This window comes from Neolamprologus brichardi, chromosome 22 (genome assembly GCF_056152115.1).
Source record: "Neolamprologus brichardi isolate AB-2024 chromosome 22, ASM5615211v1, whole genome shotgun sequence".
NCBI classification, from domain to species: Eukaryota; Metazoa; Chordata; class Actinopteri; order Cichliformes; family Cichlidae; genus Neolamprologus; species Neolamprologus brichardi.
Window position 1 is genome coordinate 33,810,430 of NC_142124.1, and position 24,094 is coordinate 33,834,523.

General features: G+C 41.4%; 1 protein-coding gene across 1 annotated transcript in view; it reads left to right on the forward strand.

Annotated features, from left to right (window-relative positions):
- The window catches only part of LOC148096856 (NACHT, LRR and PYD domains-containing protein 12-like), a 71,853-nt gene that overhangs the window by 15,132 nt on the left and 32,627 nt on the right, over positions 1–24,094 (forward strand). Inside the window, exons 8-10 of the mRNA XM_087834677.1 lie at positions 3,661–3,837; positions 10,336–10,530; positions 16,223–16,399. Coding sequence (XP_087690803.1) covers positions 3,661–3,837; positions 10,336–10,530; positions 16,223–16,399 — 549 coding nt within the window. The remainder of the gene's footprint in view (positions 1–3,660; positions 3,838–10,335; positions 10,531–16,222; positions 16,400–24,094) is intronic.

Below are 24,094 nucleotides of genomic sequence, written 5' to 3' on the forward strand. Positions count from 1 at the left end.
TCAAGAAATGATCAGACAGGAGAGGGTTTTCAGGAAACACTGTTAAATGTTCAGTTTCTATGCCATATGTTAAAACAAGATCTAGAGTGTGATTAAAGTGGTGGGTGGGTTCTTTTACATTTTGAGAGAAACCAATTGAGTCTAATAACAGATTAAATGCCATGTTGAGGCTGTCATTTTTAGCATCAACATGGATGTTAAAATCACCCACAATAATTATTTTATCTGAGCTCAGAACTAAATTAGATATAAAGTCTGAGAAATCAGACAGAAACTCTGTGTAAGGCCCAGGTGGACGATAGATGATAACAAGTAAGACTGGTTTCTGAGTTTCACAGCTGGGGTGGACAATGTTAAGCATCAGGCTTTCAAATGAATTAAAAGTCTGTCTTGGTCTTTCATTAATTAATAGACTGGTGTGAAAAATTGCTGCCACACCACCCCCTCGACCTGTGCTTCGAGATTTCTGGTAGTTAGAATGACTCGGGGGTGTTGATTCATTTAAACTAACATAATCATCCTGCTGCAACCAGGTTTCTGTAAGGCAGAGTAAATCAATTTGTTGATCAATTATTAAGTCATGTACTAACAGAGACTTGGAGGAGAGAGACCTAATATTTAATAATCCACATTTCACTGTTTTACTCTTTGGTTCAGATGTGGATACTGTATTGTTCTTTCTTTGTAAATGTTTAAGTTGTTTGTTGCTGGTTTTTAGTTTGTTTTTTGTCTTTTTGGAAGCAGACACAGTCTCTATGGAGATGGGTTTTTTGGGGGGTAGCAGGAGGAGAGAAGCTGCAGAGAGGCGTGTAAGACTGCAACTCTGCTTCCTGGTCCCAACTCTGGATAGTCATGTTTTGAGGGGTTTAATAAATTTGTCCATATTTCTAGAAATGAGAGCTGCTCCATCCAAAGTGGGATGGATGCCATCTCTCCTAACAAGACCAGGTTTCCTCCAGAAGGTTTGCCAATTATCTATGAAGCCCACATCATTTCTGGGACACCACTCAGACAGCCAGCAATTTAAGGAGAACATGCGGCTAAACATGTCACTCCTGGTCTGATTGGGGAGGGGACCAGAGAAAACTACAGAGTCCGACATTGTTTTGGCAAAGTTGCACACCGATTCAATATTGATTTTAGTGACCTCAGATTGGCGTAACCTGGTGTCATTACTGCCGACGTGAATTATGATTTTACCGAATTTACGTTTACCCTTAGCCAGCAGTTTTAAATTTCCTTCAATGTCGCCTTCTCTGGCACCTGGAAGACAATTGACTATGGTTGCCGGTGTCTCTATCTTCACATGTCTGAGAACAGAATCACCAATTACCAGAGTTTGACCCCCAGCGGGTGTGTCACCGAGTGGGGAAAAACAGTTAGACACATGAACGGGTTGGTGGTGTACCTGGGGCTTCTGTTTAGGACTATACTTCCTCCTCACCGTTACCCAGCCGCCTTCTTTCCGCAGCTGCTTGGGATTTGCCGGGGAACAGCTAGCGGGGCCTACGCTATCTTCGGCTGCACCAGCTACAGGGGCCTGGCTAGCTAAGGGTGAGTGAAGGGTGCAAAGCCGAGTCTCCAGATCAGTAATCCTGGCCTCCAGAGCTGCAAATATGCTACATTTATTACAGATATCATTACTGCTAAAGGAGGCCGAGGAGTAACTAAACATCTGACACAATGAGCAAGAAAGTGCACAAGGGACAGGTGAAGTAGCCATGGTGCTAACGGGTCGGCTACGAGCTAAGCTAGCGAAACAGTACAGAGACAGTGAGTGAATACTTTGGCTATAAATTAGGTAGTGAGTACACAGAAAGTGTGCTTCGGATGAAGCACGTGAAGATTATACTGTGAAAAAAAAGACTGTATTTAAAAGTTGTTAATTAAACTGCTAAGCAAATAAGCTACTCAGAAACACCACTGTGTTTGAGCAGGAACAGGAAGCGATACTATATCACAGAGCGAGCGAACACCAAGTGACAGCGCCACCGACAGGATAGAACAGGCTGATCTTGATCCCAGGACAAGAGTGCAGAAGGTGCTTGACACCAGTAAACTGTGAACGTTTTGTAGCCACTGCAGGTGTGAAGTTTGGAAAGATGGAGATCCTTCTGCCCCGGTAAAGTAGAGGAGAGTTGGCCCCTGCAAGACGTAGCAGCTGTTCCTTGACATGGAAGTAGTGGACTCTAATGAGGAGTGGGCGAGGAGGCGCTCCCTCTCTGGGCTTTGATCTAAGGGATCTGTGAACCTGATCCATTTCTTTCCCAACAGAGGTCGATCATCTTGTTAATAATTTCACCTCCTCACTACGTACGACTCTGGATACTGTAGCTCCTGTGAAAACTAAGGTCTCAAATCAGAAGTACCTGACTCCGTGGTATAATTCTCAAACACGTACCTTAAAGCAGATGACTCGTAAACTGGAGAGGAAATGGCGTGTCACAAATTTAGAGGATCATCATTTAGCCTGGAGAAATAGTTTGTTGCTTTATTAGAAAGCCCTCCACAAAGCCAGAACATCTTACTACTCATCACTGATTGAAGAAAATAAGAACAACCCCAGGTTTCTTTTCAGCTCTGTAGCCAGGCTGACAAACAGTCAGAGCTCTGTTGAGCCAACCATCCCTTTAACGTTAACTAGTAATGACTTCATGAACTTCTTCACAAATAAAGTTTTTATCATTAGAGAAAAAATTACCAATAATCATCCCACAGATGTAATATTATCTACAGCTACTCTTAATACCACTGATGTTAAGTTAGACTCTTTTTCTCCAATTGATCTTTCTGAGTTAACTTCAATAATTACTTCCTCCAAACCATCAACGTGTCTTTTAGACCCCATTCCTACAAAACTGCTCAAAGAAGTCCTGCCATTAATTAATTCTTCGATCTTAAATATGATCAACCTATCTCTAATAATCAGCTATGTACCACAGGCCTTCAAGCTGGCTGTAGTTAAACCTTTACTCAAAAAGCATCTCTAGACCCAGCAGTCTTAGCTAATTATAGGCCAATCTCCAACCTTCCTTTATATCAAACATTCTTGAAAGAGTAGTTGTCAAACAGCTAACAGATCATCTGCAGAGGAATGGTTTATTTGAAGAGTTTCAGTCAGGTTTCAGAGCTCATCACAGCACAGAAACAGCTTTAGTGAAGGTTACAAATGATCTTCTTATGGCCTCTGACAGTGGACTCATCTCTGTGCTTGTCCTGCTAGACCTCAGTGCAGCGTTCGATACTGTTGACCATAATATCCTATTAGAGCGATTAGAGTGATTGTTGGAATGAAATGAGCTTATAGTTTGTCTGCTTTAATAATGTGACTGGAAAAAGGTGTTGGACTTCAAATATGTCCATTTCTTTCACACTTCACCTTTAAAAGTGAAGCCTTGTGGTTCCTGGAAGGAAAAACACGACTTTTTCAAGTCTTTGTCCTGTTTTTATGAGAAATGTACGACTTTAATGTGAAATATTCAGAGTTTTTTCTCTTGTTGTGTTTGTTTGAAGCTGCTTCCTGTTGGCTTCAGCTGTTTGGAGTTTCCATTTTCTAAACTTCTACATTCTGAACCTTCTTCAGCTCTGAACAGATGATGAAACACTGAATGATTTCAAGCTCTTTGTCTAATAAACTTACATCTTTCATTCTTTATACAGATTGGAGAGCTGTGGTTTGTCAGAGATCAGCTGTGATTATCTGGCAGCAGCACTGAAATCCAACCCCTCCCATCTGAGACAGCTGGACCTGAGAGGAAACAACAACCTGCAGGATTCAGGAGTGAAGCATCTGTGTGGTTTCCTGGAGAGTCCAGGATGTGGACTTGAAACTCTGAGGTCAGTCAGCATGTTTTAGTTGTGCTGAGATGAATATGATGTGAAAGTTGTGCTGACACTAAACTGCAGACATCAGGCTGATATTATACTGATCCACACTGAGGATCTTCATGGTAAAGTCTGTTTTCTTCTTCTCTGGTTTAGTCCATTGACTGCAGCAGAACAATGTTCACATTTCAAACAGTGATACTCAACGTATGGCCCGCGGCCCACACGCGGCCTGCCCACCTTTCCTGATTCAGAGAGAGGGGATCCTGATTAACTGTGTAGCTTCTTCCTCACAGTTCTAAGTATCAGACACAACAATGAATAATCCACAGCTGACTGTCTTTAGCAGGTCAAAGGTCACGTAACACAGCAGACAGTGGGAAATATTATAATTCTGATCATTTATCAGCACATATCCATATGTATAAAAACAAAGCTGACACTGTGAGACTTGATCAGAGGTGTGATCATCACAGCAGAGGCCTTTGTGTCAAAGTCACTGAGGATCAAACATAAACACATGAAGCAGATTTTCCTGTTCTGGCTTCTTTTTTTTTTTTTTTAATTTTCTGCATCCATTTTTACAAAAGACAAATTGAACAATATGCCATTTTCTTTTTGAAGAACATAAAACAATATGAAACATACACTCCCACCTCATAACTATAGGAGTACCAGTGGGTACAAAAAGAAAAAAGAAAGGATCCAATCTAATAATACGAATAGTAAACCCTGGAGTACAAGATAACAGTTCCTGAGTGTACAAGAGAAATGTGGAGTGTTTCAGGACCCACACCCCCACACAGGCACAGAAAAAACAAAACAAACAAACCAAGAAAAAAAAAACACAAACATAATGAGTGGTCAGCTTAGTTGTAGAGATAAGTCAAATCTGTAAGAGAAAAGAAATATGTATAAAGTAGGTAAGTAATTGCCATCATAAGGCGCAGGCACAATAGAGTCCATATACTTAAACATAAGATAAAATAAAATAGAATAAAGTCTGAGCTGGCTAGTTGGGAGTGTTGCGGGGCCGCAAAGTCTGAACAAGGTCAAAAAAGGGTTGCCAGATCTTTAAAATTTGGCCATAGACCCATGCAGGGTGAATTTAATCTTTTCGAGTTTGCTAAAATGCAAAGCATCTCTGATCCAGATTTCCCAGGATGGGGGAGAAGGGGACTTCCAACATAACAATAATCTGCGTCTTGCCAATAAGGTGAGAAATGCTACCAGATCCGCTTGGGGCGTCAACAAGACAACTGTATCAGGAAGAACCCCAAACAAAGCAGTTAAGGGCACAGGTTGGAGGGTTAGCTGGATGATCTTTGATAAAGTCAGAAAAATATTAATCCAGTATTGTTTGAGGGATGAACATGACCAAAACATATGTATTAGAGAGGAATGTGTTTGATGACAGCAGTCGCAATCAGGGCTAAGGTTGGGGTATATTTGAGTTAGTCTGGCTTTAGTCCAGTGTACGCGGTGCAGAATCTTACATTGAATCAATCCGTGTTTGGCACATAATGAGGAGCCATGGACCCGGTAAAGAATTTTATCCCAAGAGTCATCCTGAATCACACACCCCAAATCCTGCTCTCATGCCATTTTAATAGCCGAGGTTGAGGAGTTGCCAAAGGAACATATTCTCCCATACAGACAAAAGATCAGGCCCTGTGATGAAGGGGGAGGCGATAGAAGGTTATCAAAGTCATGACAAGGATGACATTTGAATACAAGCGCGCCGATCCACACAGGTGTGCACATGGGTGTTCACTGTTCGTAGACTTAAATCACACCTTTCTTGGCTGCTACTTCAAAGCACATTGTGCGCTGTCTGTCCTGCGTGCTGCACAACAACATTCAATATTTAGTATTTACTGCTGTTTACACTTAGCTAGATTAATGCGATGGTGTTGTGTATAGTATGTTGCTTTGTTTTGTTTTTTTGCTTGTTTTCTATTCTTTTTCTCTCAACAGGTGATCCCGGAGATATTTTTTCTTCCCCCCTTTCTCACTGTCCCTCTCCCCTTTTGTTTTTCTTTTCCTTCCTCTTTCTTTCTCCCTTTCCTATCCCTCACTCATGTCTGTCCCGTCTGTAACAACTGAAAATAAAATAAATAATAAAAACAAAGGTCGATCAAATGCACCAATACGGCAATGCCATGATGATCCATTTGGCAAAATAAATCCATTGGGTATCCTTGTTGGTCTTCAGACAACAATTCTGACGGCTAAAGAACCAAATGGGACAGGCGGGAAAAAAAAAAAAAAAAAAAAAAAAAAAAAAAGTCATGACAAGGAGGTCTAGATGGGAACTGGGAGGATTTCTCCTTAACAAAACTCCGGATTTGTAAGTAGCGAAAAAAGTGACTTTTTGGAAGGCCAAATTTCAATGAGAGCTGTTCAAAGGAGGCAAATGTATTCTGAATATACAGATCAGAAAAAGACCTGATACCCAAGGAGGCCCACAAATAAAAAGCACCATCAACTAACGAAGGCTGAAAAGAGGGATTTTTCAAAATGGGTTACTGAAGGAAATAAAAGGTCAACTTAAAATAACGACGAAATTGATGCCATATTTTCAAGGTGACTTTGACAATAGAGTTATTATAAAAACCTGCACTCGGAGGCTGCTTTTGGGCATAAATCAGGGCTGGTAAAGAGGATAAGGCACAAGAAGAAATCTCCAAGCTCAGCCATGCCGGGGCATTATTCATGCCTTCCCCCTGTAGCCAGTACCTGAGAATACGAATATTACATGCCCAATAATAGAACATAAGGTTTGGTAAAACCATCCCCCCCATCTTTTTCGGTCTTTGAAGATATGTCTTGCGTATTCTAGGGGTTTTTTGTTCCAAATGAACCCAGAGAGAATCTTGTCTAATTTAACAAAAAAGGAAATTGGGATAAATACAGGGACACACTGAAAAAGAAAAGAAAATCTTGGGAGGATATTCATTTTAATTGTATTTATGCGCCCTGCTACAGACAGATGGAGTAGAGACCATCTGTCCAAATCCTGCCTAACTTTCTCCACAAGTGGGTCGAAATTAAGCTTGAAAAGAGCATGAAATTGTCTTGTAATTTTAACCCCTAAATATGTAAAGTTGTCCGATACAACTCGAAAAGACAGTGCTGTACACTGATATTTCTGTGCATCAGCATTCAGAGGGAACAGTTCACTCTTGGCGAGATTCAGCTTATAGCCAGAAATAAGGCTAAACTGTTCAAGTATTGAGAGCACCAAAGAGATATAAAGAAGCAAATCATCTGCGTATAAGGAGACCCTTTGTTCTATACCATTTCTAGTAACCCCGGTGATACCTGGGTTTGATCTCAGCGATATGGCCAGGGGCTCAATTGCAATTGCAAAGAGCAACGGCGACATGGGACAGCCCTGCCTAGTCCCCCTAAACAGAGGAAAAAAGTCAGAACATGTGCCATTTGTTTTGACAGCGGCAAGCGGGGAAGTATAAAGAAGTTTCAACCAGGAGATGATTATTTTACCAAAGCCGCATTTATCCAAAACATAAAAAAGGTATCCCCACTCGACCCTGTCAAAAGCCTTCTCAGCATCTAAACTGATCCCAAACTCAGGGCTGTTGGAGTCTGAGGGATTGTAAAGAACATTAAACAAACATCTAAGGTTAGAGAAGGCATATCTCCCTTTAATAAAGCCTGTTTGATCCGGGTTAATTACAGATGGCAAGACTGCTTCCACATGCATCGCTAAAAGTTTAGCAAGGAGTTTATAGTCCACATTTAACAAAGAAATGGGACGGTATGAGCCACATTGTAATGGATCCTTATCCTTTTTTAAGATCAAGGATATAGATGCCTGCAGTAGAGAGGGTGGGAGGGATCCAACTTCCAGTGAATGCTTATACATATTTATCATGAGCGGGGCCAGTTTAGGCATAAATTTACGATAGAACTCAACAGGAAACCCGTCCTGTCCGGGACGCTTAGAACACTGCAATTTGCTGATAGCTTGCAGGATCTCTTCTACAGTTACTGGTCCCTCCAGCCAAAGACTGTGTGTCTGATCAATTGATGGGAGCTTGAGATGATTGAAAAAGGAATCCAAAGCCTCAGTGCTAAATGCACACTCAGACGCATAAAGAGATGAACAAAAGTCTCGAAATTGGTCATTAATTATTTTAGGATCCGTAGAAACACCGCTTGATGTCTGAATCCGAGGAATGGAATGTGCAGCTGCTGCACTACGAAGCTGATGGGAGAGCAGTTTACTGGCCTTTTCCCCATACTCATACTGGGAGTACTGACACTTCAACAATATCTCTTCAGCCTGAGCAGAGGACAGGTGATCAAACTCAGTTTGCAAAGACAGCCTGTCATTATGGACCTCTGGTGCCGGGCAGACAGCATACAACTCATCTAATTGCGATATGCGTATTATGAGCTCAGATAACTTTGCTTTCCTTTGATTTGCCTCAAAACCAGCATAAGATATAATATGTCCCCTGATAAAAGCCTTAAACGTTTTCCACACAATGGAGGGTGATATTCCTGGTGTAATGTTTGTCTCTATAAATAAGTCTATCTTGGAAGTCACAAATGTGATGAACTTATCGTCTGACAGCAAGCGTGTGTTCAAACGCCATGGAACTGGTGGAGAACTTTGTTCCACTGCCAAATCTAGAGTCAACGGAGCATGAATTGAAATGACAATAGCACTATGAGAGCAAGAGCGAATCTGTGAAGGAAGTCGACTGTCCAGTAGAAAGTAATCAATACGAGTGTATGTATGATGAACAGGGGAGAAAAGGGTGTACTCTCTACGTGTGGGGTTGAGAAAACGCCAGGCATCAATAACAGAAAATTCTTCAAGGAACATATTAATAATTTTGGAAGAGTTGGATTGCCTACCAGGCTTATTTGAGGATCGATCCGAGCCAACAATTAAAATCGCCACCAAGAACCAAATAGTGGGAAGACAAGTCAGGAATTTTAGTGAAAAAAGTGCTAAAAAAAGTTTGGATCATCCCAATTGGGAGCATAGACATTGGCAAAAATGAATTTAGTGTTCAAAATACTACCACTTACAATAATGAATCTACCATTCTGGTCCGCTATAACATTAGAAGAAACAAATGGCACTGATTTGTGTATTAAAATAGCAGCACCACAAACTTTAGATTTAAATGTAGAGTAATAGAGTTGGCTCACCCACCCCTTACGAAGTCTAAAAGGATCTGAAATTTTTAGGTGTGTTTCTTGTAAAAACACAACCTGGGCGCCCAAAACTTGCAAATGATGGAGGACCTTGCTCCTTTTAATAGGTTGGTTCAGACCTTTACAATTCCAGCTACAGAACTTAAACTAGTGACCTGCTTGTTGATTATTAATATTTAATTGCGATACCATGTTAGAACATAGATTGAAAAAAACAAAAACTGACCGATGAAAAACACAGAAAAAACAAAGTCAGTGTACAGAACAGTACAACATAAAAAACAGAGAACACCCAAACTTCCCCCTAAATGCTGAAGCATCTTCCCTAACAAGATGCGCGCACCCCCCACCAAACACACCCTTGAGCACTTCCTCCCAACCATATCACCCTATTAGAGCACTTCGCTCTCGCTCTGCAGGCCTACTTGTTGTTCCTAGAGTATTTAAAAGTAGAATGGGAGGGAGAGCCTTCAGTTTTCAGGCCCCTCTTCTGTGGAACCAGCTTCCAGTTTGGATTCAGGAGACAGACACTATCTCTACTTTCAAGATTAGGCTTCAAACTTTCCTTTTTGCTAAAGCATATAGTTAGGGCTGGACCAGGTGACCCTGAATCCTCCCTTAGTTATGCTGCAATAGACGTAGGCTGCCGGGGGATTCCCATGATGCATTGAGTTTTTCCTTTCCAGTCACCTTTCTCACTAACTATGTGTTAACAGACCTCTCTGCATTGAATCATATCTGTTATTAACCTCTGTCTCTCTTCCACAGCATGTCTTTATCCTGTCTTCCTTCTCTCACCCCAACCAATCACAGCAGATGGCCCCGCCCCTCCCTGAGCCTGGTTCTGCCGGAGGTTTCTTCCTGTTAAAAGGGAGTTTTTCCTTCCCACTGTCGCCAAAGTGCTTCTCATAGGGGGTCATATGATTGTTGGGTTTTTCTCTGTATCTATGAAGAAGCGCCTTGAGGCGACTTTTGTTGTGATTTGGCGCTATATAAATAAAATTGAATTGAATTGATTTCTTTCACACTTCACCTTTAAAAGTGAAGCCTTGTGGTTCTTGGAAGGAAAAACACGACTTTTTCAAGTCTTTGTCGTGTTTTTATGATAAATGTACGACTTTAATGTGAAACATTCAGAGTTTTTTCTCTTGTTGTGTTTGTTTGAAGCTGCTTCCTGTTGGCTTCAGCTGTTTGGAGTTTCCATTTTCTAAACTTCTACATTCTGAACCTTCTTCAGCTCTGAACAGATGATGAAACACTGAATGATTTCAAGCATTTTCTCTAATAAACTTACATCTTTCATTCTTTATACAGATTGATGGGCTGTGGTTTGTCAGAGATCAGCTGTGATTATCTGGCAGCAGCACTGAAGTCCAACCCCTCCCATCTGAGACAGCTGGACCTGAGTACTGAATCCTGGTCTCCGACCAAGAACAACCTGCAGGATTCAGGAGTGAAGCATCTGTGTGGTTTCCTGGAGAGTCCAGGATGTGGACTTGAAACTCTGAGGTCAGTCAGCATGTTTTAGTTGTGCTGAGATGAATATGATGTGAAAGTTGTGCTGACACTAAACTGCAGCCATCAGGCTGATATTATACTGATCCACACTGAGGATCTTCATGGTAAAGTCTGTTTTCTTCTTCTCTGGTTTAGTCCATTGACTGCAGCAGAACAATGTTCACATTTCAAACAGTGATACTCAACGTATGGCCCGCGGCCCACACGCGGCCTGCCCACCTTTCCTGATTCAGAGAGAGGGGACCCTGATTAACTGTGTAGCTTCTTCCTCACAGTTCTAAGTATCAGACACAACAATGAATAATCCACAGCTGACTGTCTTTAGCAGGTCAAAGGTCACGTAACACAGCAGACAGTGGGAAATATTATAATTCTGATCATTTAGCAGCACATATCCATATGTATAAACCCCTCAAAACATGACTATCCAGAGTTGGGACCAGGAAGCAGAGTTGCAGTCTTACACGCCTCTCTGCAGCTTCTCTCCTCCTGCTACCCCCCCAAAAATCCATCTCCATAGAGACTGTGTCTGCTTCCAAAAAGACAAAAAACAAACTAAAAACCAGCAACAAACAACTTAAACATTTACAAAGAAAGAATAATACAGTATCCACATCTGAACCAAAGAGTAAAACAGTGAAATGTGGATTATTATTTATTAGGTCTCTCTCCTCCAAGTCTCTGTTAGTACATGACTTAATAATTGATCAACAAATTGATTTACTCTGCCTTACAGAAACCTGGTTGCAGCAGGATGATTATGTTAGTTTAAATGAATCAACACCCCCGAGTCATTCTAACTACCAGAAATCTCGAAGCACAGGTCGAGGGGGCGGTGTGGCAGCAATTTTTCACACCAGTCTATTAATTAATGAAAGACCAAGACAGACTTTTAATTCATTTGAAAGCCTGATGCTTAGCCTCGTCCACCCCAGCTGTGAAACTCAGAAACCAGTCTTACTTGTTATCATCTATCGTCCACCTGGGCCTTACACAGAGTTTCTGTCTGATTTCTCAGACTTTATATCTAATTTAGTTCTGAGCTCAGATAAAATAATTATTGTGGGTGATTTTAACATCCATGTTGATGCTAAAAATGACAGCCTCAACATGGCATTTAATCTGTTGTTAGACTCAATTGGTTTCTCTCAAAATGTAAAAGAACCCACCCACCACTTTAATCACACTCTAGATCTTGTTTTAACATATGGCATAGAAACTGAACATTTAACAGTGTTTCCTGAAAACCCTCTCCTGTCTGATCATTTCTTGATAACATTTACATTTACAATAATTGATTACGCAGCAGTGGAGAGTGGACTTTATCAAAGTAGATGTCTTTCTGAAAGCGCTGTAACTAAGTTTAAGAATATAATCCAGCCACTGTTATCATCGTCAATGCCCTGTACCAACACAGAGCAGAGCAGCTATCTGAACGCTACCCCAACAGAGGTCGATTATCTTGTTAATAATTTCACCTCCTCACTACGTACGACTCTGGATACTGTAGCTCCTGTGAAAACTAAGGTCTCTAATCAAAAGTACCTGACCCCGTGGTATAATTCTCAAACACGTACCCTAAAGCAGATGACTCGTAATCTGGAGAGGAAATGGCGTGTCACAAATTTAGAGGATCATCATTTAGCCTGGAGAAATAGTTTGTTGCTTTATAAGAAAGCCCTCCGCAAAGCCAGAACAGCTTACTACTCATCACTGATTGAAGAAAATAAGAACAACCCCAGGTTTCTCTTCTGCACTGTAGCCAGGCTGACAAAAAGTCAGAGCTCTTTTGAGCCAACCATCCCTTTAACGTTAACTAGTGATGACTTCATGAACTTCTTCACAAATAAAATTTTTATCATTAGAGAAAAAATTACCAATAATCATCCCACAGATGTAATATTATCTACAGCTACTCTTAGTTTCATTGATGTTAAGTTAGACTCTTTTTCTCCAATCGATCTTTCTGAGTTAACTTCAATAATTACTTCCTCCAAACCATCAACGTGTCTTTTAGACCCCATTCCTACAAAACTGCTCAAAGAAGTCCTGCCATTGATTAATTCTTCGATCTTATATATGATCAACCTATCTCTAATAATCGGCTATGTACCACAGGCCTTCAAGGTGGCTGCAGTTAAACCTTTACTCAGAAAGCATCTCTAGACCCAGCAGTCTTAGCTAATTATAGGCCAATCTCCAACCTTCCTTTCATATCAAAAATCCTTGAAAGAGTAGTTGTCAAACAGCTAACAGATCATCTGCAGAGGAATGGCTTATTTGAAGAGTTTCAGTCAGGTTTCAGAGTTCATCACAGCACAGAAACAGCTTTAGTGAAGGTTACAAATGATCTTCTTATGGCCTCTGACAGTGGACTCATCTCTGTGCTTGTCCTTCTTGACCTTAGTGCAGCATTCGATACTGTTGACCATAATATCCTATTAGAGCGATTAGAACATGCTGTAGGTATTACAGGTATTGCACTGCAGTGGTTTGTATCATATCTATCTAATAGACTCCAATTTGTGCATGTAAATGGAGAGTCCTCTTCACACACTGAGGTTAATTATGGAGTTCCACAGGGTTCAGTGCTAGGACCAATTCTGTTTACATTATACATGCTTCCCCTAGGCAGCATCATTAGAAGACATAGCATACATTTTCACTGCTATGCAGATGACACCCAGCTCTATCTGTCCATGAAGCCAGATAACACACACCAATTAGTTAAACTGCAGGAATGTCTTAAAGACATAAAGACTTGGATGGCCACTAACTTTCTGCTTCTTAACGCAGATAAAACTGAGGTCATTGTACTCGGCGCTGAAAAGCTTAGAAATATGGTATCTAACCAGATTCTTACTCTGGATGGCATTACCTTGGCCTCCAGTAACACTGTGAGGAACCTTGGAGTCATTTTTGACCAAGATATGTCCTTCAACGCACATATTAAACAAATATGTAAGACTGCGTTCTTCCATTTGCGCAACATCTCTAAAATTAGAAATATTCTGTCTCAGAGTGACGCTGAAAAACTAGTTCATGCATTTATTACTTCCAGGGTGGACTACTGCAATTCATTATTATCAGGATGTCCAAAAAACTCACTGAAAAGCCTTCAGTTAATCCAAAATGCTGCAGCAAGAGTCCTGACAGGGACTAGAAAGAGAGAGCATATTTCTCCTGTTTTGGCTTCCCTTCATTGGCTTCCTGTTAAATCCAGAATTGAATTCAAAATCCTGCTCCTCACATACAAGGTCTTAAATAATCAGGCCCCATCTTATCTTAATGACCTTGTAGTACCATATCACCCTATTAGAGCACTTCGCTCTCGCTCTGCAGGCCTACTTGTTGTTCCTAGAGTATTTAAAAGTAGAATGGGAGGGAGAGCCTTCAGTTTTCAGGCCCCTCTTCTGTGGAACCAGCTTCCAGTTTGGATTCGGGAGACAGACACTATCTCTACTTTTAAGATTAGGCTTAAAACTTTCCTTTTTGCTAAAGCATATAGTTAGGGCTGGACCAGGTGACCCTGAATCCTCCCTTAGTTATGCTGCAATAGACGTAGGCTGCCGGGGGATTCCCATGATGCATTGAGTTTTTCCTTTCCAGTCACCTTTCTCACTCACTATGTGTTAACAGACCTCTCTGTATTGAATCATATCTGTTATTAATCTCTGTCTCTCTTCCACAGCATGTCTTTATCCTGTCTTCCTTCTCTCACCTCAACCAGTCGCAGCAGATGGCCGCCCCTCCCTGAGCCTGGTTCTGCCGGAGGTTTCTTCCTGTTAAAAGGGAGTTTTTCCTTCCCACTGTCGCCAAAGTGCTTGCTCATAGGGGGTCATATGATTGTTGGGCTTTTCTCTGTATCTATGAAGCGCCTTGAGGCGACATTTGTTGTGATTTGGCGCTATATAAATAAAATTGAATTGAATTGAATTGAATTGAATTGTATAAAAACAAAGCTGACACTGTGAGACTTGATCAGAGGTGTGATCATCACAGCAGAGGCCTTTGTGTCAAAGTCACTGAGGATCAAACAGAAACACATGAAGCAGATTTTCCTCTTCTGGCTTTTTATAGCAGATAACCTTCAAAATCTTCTGCAGTCGATCAAAAACTGAAGCAAACCATGAATCAACATGTGAACATGAGCTGATGCTGCTGAAGTGAAGCAAAGTTACAGAGGTTTGATTACAGACACAGCTGAGAGTTTGTAATCTGTCATCATTTTAAAAGGTTTAAATTTCTTCAGTATTGAACAGCAGAAATGAGGCTTTGTTTTCAGAGGCCGACAGCAGTGAACACAACAGCAGACTGGTGCGTAATAAGCAGTGAATGATGCAGAAAACAGATTTTTGAAGGTAAACTGTTCTTGAAGTACACTGAGAGAGAGAGAGCTGTGCAGGAAGTAAACGTCAAAGTCAGAGAGAATTCATGACGATGTTCATCAAACATAAAGCGTAGTTTGGATCTTCTTTTGCTGCTGGTTCAGTCAGTTTTGGTTGGAGACAGATGAAACCTGCAGCTTCAGGATCTGTGAGCTGTCCACTTTCAGCCCCGACGGCGTGTCCGTGTACGTGCCGTCGAGTGAACGATCCACGCTCTGTGTTTCCATCTTTGTGTGTTTAGCTGCTCTCATTTACTGTTTTATCTGTTTGGTTGTTGTTGAAATACTTTTGGGAGCTTTAACCTGAGATTCTGGCAAAATACATTTATATTAAACTTCGATTCAGGATTGAATGAATCAACATCGCTTAATTCAAATTAAAACCATTTAAATAGGAAAATCCATTTTTTTACAGCTGCCTCTAATGCTGGGTAATGTCAGCTGGTCCATGTGCAGCTGGCTGTGAGGCTCAGGGAGCGTCTACAAAGTGCAACACTGAAAGAACATCATCCATAAATATTGAGTAATAACTGGACTCTCATACAGCGAGACTCAAATGCCTTTAAACATCAGCTTATCCTGCTGATCCAAGTCCAACACTGAGTTTGTAAAAACATGTTTGTCAATCATTTTGTTTGGTTTCTGAGGAAAATGATTCAATAACTTGCTGCTAATACACAACATTTCATCATATTTCCTCATAACCCTCTTTTGTCTGACCATTTGATCCCATTTTAATTTGCAATAAAGGATCCACAGAGTTTGGTGACAATAATGACAGTAGATGTTTGTGTGATGGAAGCAAATGAGTGTGTGATGTTCTTTCAGTGTTGCACTTTGTAGACGCTCCCTGAGCACTGGTCTCACAGCCAGCTGCACATAGAGACCAGTGTTGTTAGTCCAGGTCAGAAGATGACTTGTTGGAATGAAAATGAGCTTGTAGTTTGTCTGCTTTAATAATGTGACTGGAAAAAGGTGTTGGACTTCAAATATGTCCATTTCTTTCACACTTCACCTTTAAAAGTGAAGCCTTGTGGTTCTTGGAAGGAAAAACACGACTTTTTCAAGTCTTTGTCCTGTTTTTATGATAAATGTACGACTTTAATGTGAAACATTCAAAGTTTTTTCTCTTGTTGTGTTTGTTTGAAGCTGCTTCCTGTTGGCTTCAGCTGTTTGGAGTTTCCATTTTCTAAACTTCTACATTCTGAACCTTCTTCAGCTCTGAACAGATGATGAAACACTGAATGATTTCAAGCTCTTTGTCTAATAAACTTACATCTTTCATTCTTTATACAGATTGATGGACTGTGGTTTGTCAGAGATCAGCTGTGATTATCTGGCAGCAGCACTGAAGTCCAACCCCTCCCATCTGAGACAGCTTGACCTGAGCTTCAACAACAACCTGCAGGATCCAGGAGTGAAGCATCTGTGTGGTTTCCTGGAGAGTCCAGGATGTAAACTTGAAACTCTGAGGTCAGTCAGCATGTTTTAGTTGTGCTGAGATGAATATGATGTGAAAGTTGTGCTGACACTAAACTGCAGACATCAGGCTGATATTATACTGATCCACACTGAGGATCTTCATGGTAAAGTCTGTTTTCTTCTTCTCTGGTTTAGTCCATTGACTGCAGCAGAACAATGTTCACATTTCAAACCTTCAAAGAAGAAGAAAAATCCTCCACTGGATAATTCACTGTGAAACTCTCCATCTCTTCATTCCACCTTAAAGTCTGTCGGACACTGAAATCCAAAGCAAAATGTGCGTTTGCTTTACAGACAGCAGTCCAACACAAACATACACACATCATCCAAAACACAGTCCAACATCCAAATCTCCTCCACTGCCAGCATGAATGATGGGAAAGAGAAGGAGGAACACTCTGACATTCAGGGTTAGAATGAGTTTCATGAAGCAGACTGTGAAGATCAAAGCTGCATTAGAAAGCTTACATGAATGAATGAGTGGACAGAAGTTGACAGAGATCATCTGAAGCACTTCAAAGGCTTTAAATCAGCACATTTCTCTTTATTCTTTATCAACTCTGTTAGTTTCTCTCAGTTTTCTGTGGAATGAAGCTAACAGCAGACTAATAAGATGCTGACCAATAGGTTTCTATTAAAGGTTGTAATTTGTATATGAAAAAGTGCTTTGGCTCAGCAGGGATCAGCTTACAGGTAGAATACAGCTGCTGGATGGGATTAGCATGTCATAGCTATCTACCAAACTGCTAACTGGGGGATTTCAGGCCATCTATGGATCATTTTTGCTAACTGTTTATTCAGCTTAGGCTCACAGGGCTGCAGCCTGTGCCCTAGCTGTCATAGGGCAAGAGGCGTGGTCCACCTGCACAGGTGAGCAGTCCATCACAGGGCCAACAGAGAGAGACAGAGAAGCACTCTCTCACATCCACACCTACAGCCAATTTAGAAGCACCAATGAACCTAAGCAGCATTTCATTGGACTGTGGGAGAACATCCAACCTCCACAGAAAGGCCAACAAGCTTCAACCTACAACCTTCTTGCTTTAAGGCACTAGTGCGAACCACTTTTCCCCATTTCAGCCCAAATCCTGCATCTTCCTGTTTCTGACTCCAGGCCAGCTCCACTAACACTTTCTCATCAGACACTGCCACCTAGTGGAGGAAGTCTTAGTTCCATTTGAAGCTTCAGATTACAGTTAGTTCCTTTACAAAGAGGTGGAGGTGGTGGGGCCACAGCACCATCATCACTGAGTGCCATAGGACACTTAACCTTTGTTTCCATATGCTGGGAACTTCCTGTTGTTCCAAGGAGGACTGGAAAATGTGTGAAAATCTCCCAGTCACTTCCTCACAGCACACTTCAATCATTTCCCTCCCACAGCATCAGGACCAGGGCTTTTTCTCTCTTTGGTCCCACTAAGAGATTTCCACACAAACACCTCATCAGTGGGACTCTCAGAGCTACCAGCCCTTTGCTACAATCACAAAGCTCTTCATTGAAATCAATGATATCAAAGCTGGAATCAAATGAGTCCAAGTCTTCTGCTGATTCAGCATCACATTCATCTTTGCTCCTTGTTCTGCATCCCCACCATGGACTTCATTCCTTTCCAAGCCAGCCTTGAGTGTCCTTTATTCAGCTCATCCTCTGCTTTACTTTTACACCTGATTTTAGCTGCTTTATCTCTCTTTCAACAAGTTTCTGTGCCTCAATCTTTTTCTTCTCTCCCTCATAACAAGACAGCTTCTTCTGCCTGAGAACATGTTGGAGTGATTTACTAATCCAGGGCTGCTTATTGGGGAAAATACTTCCTGTTTCCAAAGTAATCCCCATTTTTCCCAGAAAGAAATGTCAGTAGAAATCGATGATCTAAGTGAGAACATGAGCCTTTAAAAAGTCCCAGTGGGTGCAGTCAAAGCAGTCCCTTAGTCCCAGTATAGAGTCTTTGGTCCAGACTGGAACAACTGTGTGCCCAGTTTGAGCTCTCTTCAGTGCTGTGACCTGACAGACCCAGAGGGGCCATCACATCACATTTAGAAGCTCCCCTAATGGAGCCACAACACATGTCCAATACTTAGTCTGTCTTGTTGGACCAACTGGAAGAAATGATTCAAGGACTTAGTCACAGAACAGAGATTCAAATCTCCAAAATCCAACTGGCTGCATCAGGACATATAGTCTGAAACTCTGCACAGTTTCCTGTTTGAAGCTGCTTCCTGTTGGCTTCAGCTGTTTGGAGTTTCCATTTTCTAAACTTCTACATTCTGAACCTTCTTCAGCTCTGAACAGATGATGAAACACTGAATAATTTCAAGCACTTTGTCTAATAAACTTACATCTTTCATTCTTTATACAGATTGCAGAGCTGTGGTTTGTCAGAGTTCAGCTGTGATTATCTGGCAGCAGCGCTGAAGTCCAACCCCTCCCATCTGAGAGAGCTGAACCTGTATGGAAACAACCTGCAGGATCCAGAGGTGAAGCAGCTGTCTGATCTTCAGCAGAGTCCAGACTACAGACTGGAGACTCTGGTGTAAGTAGAATGATGGAGTGAGTGGGTGGTGCTGTCAGCAGTATTGTACTAAACACAGTCAGTATGAAACAAAGATCCAGTGTTTCCTGCAAAGCTGCAGCTTCTCAGTTAAGCTGTGAGAGGAGAACGGTGACAGGCTTCAGGATTGGACACAAACACTTCCTGTTTCTGCCTTTTTGTCACCTTTATGGTCACCATAGTAACGGCTGACACGCTCTGATCAAACACTGTCAACAACCAATCAGCTCTCTGAACAAAGCAGCACGCAGACCAATGACTGCATTGATTTCCAAGTTTAAAGCAGTGAAGAACACAGTCTGTAGGTGAGGAAGAATTTAGTGAGAGTAGATGTTTGAATGGAATTCCTCCAGTTAACAGCTGGAACGTCCATCTGGATTGTTGGGCTTGTTGTTGGGGTTCCTACAGAGCTCAGAGTGGACACACCAAGGTTCTTCTAATGAATGAAAGTCCAAACTCAAACTAGGAGGGAAAAACATTTCCATCAACTTCAATAAAAATCCAAAGATTAGAGAAAGTGAAGCAACAATGAGTCCTAGTACAGTCCCAGCACTGAAGTCCCTGCTGCTCTTTATACTGGATGTGCTGCATCACTGACTGACAGCTGATGAAGAGTCTCTGAAAACACTCGTTTATCTCCTCTGCTCTTCCTCCTTCTCTCTGCAGGTGGTGATGATGGTAAACAGGACGGTGTGTGTGCTGAGAGAGGAGCAGCTGTGTCCTGATGATCCAGAGAGGTTGAAGCAGCAGCAGCTTGTGTGTAGAGACGCTCTGACTGGGCCATGTTACTGGGAGGTGGAGAGGAGAGCTTCATCCAGCAGTGACTGACAGAGGAATGAAGTGCAGATGACTGTCAGTGCTGCAGAGTGAACTGCTCTGAGAACAGCTCCACTGTCAGACACAATGTAGAGTCCAGCATCACCCCTGTGTGTCCCTCTGGATCTGACAGAGGATCATCAGTGTATCTGGACTGCTCTGCTGCTGCTCTGTCCTTCTACAGTCTCTGCACAGTCTCTGTCTGACTCTGGCTTCAGACCCTCCTGGATCAAACTCACCTGGAAAGACTTTCAAACATCACTCAATAGATTTGAATACAGAATATATTTGATATATACTGTAGATGTACTGTAGAGTTGCAGTTTGTCACTTGTAAATACAGTCTGTGAGCAGCTATGAGCTGAAAGATCTTTCTAGAAACACAAAATGTTTTGTCTCTTCTGTTGCTTTTTCATATATTTCCACATTAATATTGATCCCACCTGTCTCACCTGTTTCATGCTTTTATACATAATAACAGGACACGTGTGATCTGAGTGCTGCTGTGGTTGCTGTGCTGCACGTCTTCATTTAGATAACAGAGACATCTAGTGGTTCAGAGGGAGAACTGCAGGAGGTGGAGCTGTGTTTCAGCATGGAAAACCTTTTTGTTTTTATCTTTTAGGCGCAGATACAAATATGACAAGTATCAGTGTACGATACAAAAGGTCAAATCAGTTAGCAGAGGGAACAGTGATCACACAGCAATGTAAGAATAGAAACATAACAGTGAATCTGGACATGTATACAGATGGAAGCAAACAAACAGGATGTAACACTACATTAAAGCCACAAATGGAAAGAAAACAAACCCAAAGGAAAATATATTTGATCTCAGGAATCCAAATGAGATGCTTTAGAGCACGGGTCGGCAACCCTGGGCACGCGTGTTACAGCTGCCACGTGAAGGGTTAACTGATGGCACGCCCATAGCTGGACTAGCCATCGGGCATACCGATGGTGATTCTTTGTTTTTATGAGCCGATGATGTTTTTTTATTTTTTTGTAACGGTATAAACAATGAAAGGTGGTGAATTGGCCGGATGCTGGTCGATGTGTAAAAATAAGTCAGTTGTTTGGTGGTGGCTATGGCGGAGCTTCCACAGAGGCAGCAGGTGGATGAGGGAAAGGGGAGGTAGGAGGAGCAGAGACCCGAGGCGGCCGCCTCGAGTGTCAGGTGATCTGAACTTCAGGTAAGAAGTTATGACCTGCAGTCTATCTGGGTCAGATATAAACCAAGTTTAGGTGGAGTTTATTTTCCTTGTGCTGACTTTTTACAGTCAGTTACAATAACTCGTACTGCGTGCTAGCTAGCATGACGGAGTTTCTATACAGCTGGGTGGGTGCTATGATGCTACTGATAGTGAACTTTTCAGTGGCTTGCAAAAGTATTCGGCCCCCTTGAACTTTCCCACATTTTGTCACATTACAGCCACAAACATGAACGTGAAAGACCAACACAAAGTGTTGTACACGTGAGAAGTGGAACGAAAATCATACATGATTCCAAACATTTTTTACAAATAAATAACTGCAAAGTGGGGTGTGCGTAATTATCGTGTCATGGAAAAACACACTGCCATCAACTTCTGTTTTGTTTTTGTCAAAATCACTGTAATATAATCACTGTACCTTTATATACATGCGACTTATATTAATGCTGCTGCTCTCTTGTGGCTAAAGTGTAATTATGTTATTGTTATTAGGGAAAACATTTGAGAGTAACATGCCAAATGAGTCAGCACTTTGGCTTTAGCTCAAGAAATCCTCATTTTTATGTAAATGTCATCAGTTATAGTTGCATGTATTCATTATCATAATTTAACCTTTAATAATGATGTCTTAAATTGATTTTATGTAAACTAGACAATAATTTTATGGTTGTATTAAATAAAGACATCACTAATGAATTAACTATTTCAGTAATTAATTAAAAAAATGTACATAATTAATTAAAGAAATATATTAATTATGAATTATCCATTAATTTCATTTAAAATGTTTCATTATTTGTTTATATACAATTCAAATGAGTTAATTACATATTTAATCAATTATTGGTTTGTTTTCTATTTTAATTATTTTACTGACACATTTAATGAATTATTTAATGATGTATTTATTTAATTCACGTTGCTACTCCTGGCCCTGCATCGGTTTTCATAAATACATTTTATTTGTCAGCTTCACCCATCAAAGTCAGGGGGCGGGGTTAATGCTGATCAAGTCAAAACCATTGCTTTGGTCTGGTGGGCGTTCTTTTAGTGGGCTTTTCTGTCACGGCCTGCGTGGCAGACTACGATGAGGGGAAGGAGGACCCAAATGCTGGACTCTTTGATGAGGTCAGTGCATTTATTTACAGTGATGCAAAATATTCCAAACAACAATAAATCCCCAGTGCGTTCCCGACTCTGACATGTCCTCTTGCCAGTGTTAGTGTTCTTTGTCTCCGCTCCTCAGTGTCTGAGCACCCCGTGCTCGCTGCCCTCTCGTCTCCACACTCCTCCTGGGGAATAAAGAAGAGGCAGCCGTCAGCAACGCCACAATGCGGCAGACTAACCTTAACTAACTTGCCAAGAGACTAACGTGAAGTTACGCAATGATCCAGCATCGGAGAGAGCTCCACCACACTCCTAAGTAGCTCCTCTGACGAGGCTTGATCAGCTGCAGGTGTGAGTAATTCTCCTCCACAGGTGTGGCCAGGCTCCTGGCTGACACACCCACACACACACACCTAGATACACAAACATGGAAACAGGAGACAGCAGCACCAAAAACACACATGTCCATAACTTCTTACAGGCCCTGGGTCACCCAGACCCCGGTCCCATGACAATTTCTCAAAGCTAAGTAGGCCTACACACCAGGGTTTGGACATGTGTGGACCCAAACTATACTTAAACTTTACCCTTTCTTGTGTGTCACCAAATACACTTTAATATCTTCTAGACAAGAATGTAGTGGCATCATCTTTAACCTCCTAAGACCCGAACTCCTCCGTGGCATTCATTTTTAATTTCTCTTTGATATTTGGGCTGATTGGGACCTGATGAATGTAAAAACAAAGAATTACCAGATTTTTGTTTTTTTTACCAAATTTTTGTTTCTGAGAAAAATGAGAGCCACATATGAGGATATTTGACTAAAATTTCGATAGCACAGTGGCAGTATAACATCCTCGTAAGTGGATATCAGGCCCTTGTAGAGCAAAATTGAGTATTTTGGTCTAAACAACCCAAAATGTGATGTCCACATATGTGGACGCCAGGTCCTAGGTGGTTAAATATCTGCTCACTTTGTCAAAATGAACCTAATCATCTCTGATGAATTCAGTGATGTCTGCCAGCTCACCTTGCAAGTGGTCGAGCTTATACCGCCGACAACGTGGCACACAACTTGTAAACCCCCTGCTGACGATCAGCTCTTGAGTTATTTATGTTAATTTCAACTGTTCCTGCAAAAAGTAAGCACGTGTTACTGATAAAAAGTCCAATAGAAGCAAAGTCTAAACTTTGAAAACAAAAAACAAAAACCTGTCTGATTCAGATCTGATCTTTGGGGGGGGGGGTTCAATAAGCAGTGTGACCCGTGTATATGTATCAGGGGTGGGTTTTGATTATCGATTTATCGATTAAAATCGATTCTGGCTTGGATAACGTGATATCGATTCATTAAAGTCCTGAATCGATTTTTTAATATAAATTTATTTTGGCCAAAACGCCAGAATCTCAGGTTAAACCTCCCAAAATTTCAACAACCACCAAACAGCTAAAACAGTAAATGAGAGCAGGAACACGGATTCTGCACAAAGACGTAAACACAAAGCGCGGAGCCGCTGACGCATCAGAATCAGTGAGCTGTGACTTTCTCACCTGACTGCACGGACACGAGCTGAAAGCCGACAGCTCGCTGACTCTGATGTTTCGGCGGGTCGGCGCTTTGTGTTTACGCCCTTTTTGCGCCGATTCTAAAGCTGTTAGTTTATCTCTCTCCAAACAATATTGACCGAACCAGCAGCAAAAGAAGATCCAAACTACGCTTCACATAAACATCGTCATGACTTCACTCTGATTGTTTTGCTGCCACCAGGATAAAATCACACTTCATGCACAGCTCTCTCTCTCTCTCTCTCTCTGTACTTCAAGAACAGTTTCCCGTCTAAAAATCTGTTTTCTGCATTATTCGCTTGCTTGTTATGCACAAGTCTACCTTTCTTACAGCCTGTCGGCCGCTGTTTTTTTTTTCTCTTACTTACTTCTGAAAACAAAGTCTCATTTCTGCCGTTCAATACTGAACAAATTTAAACTTTTTAAAATGATGC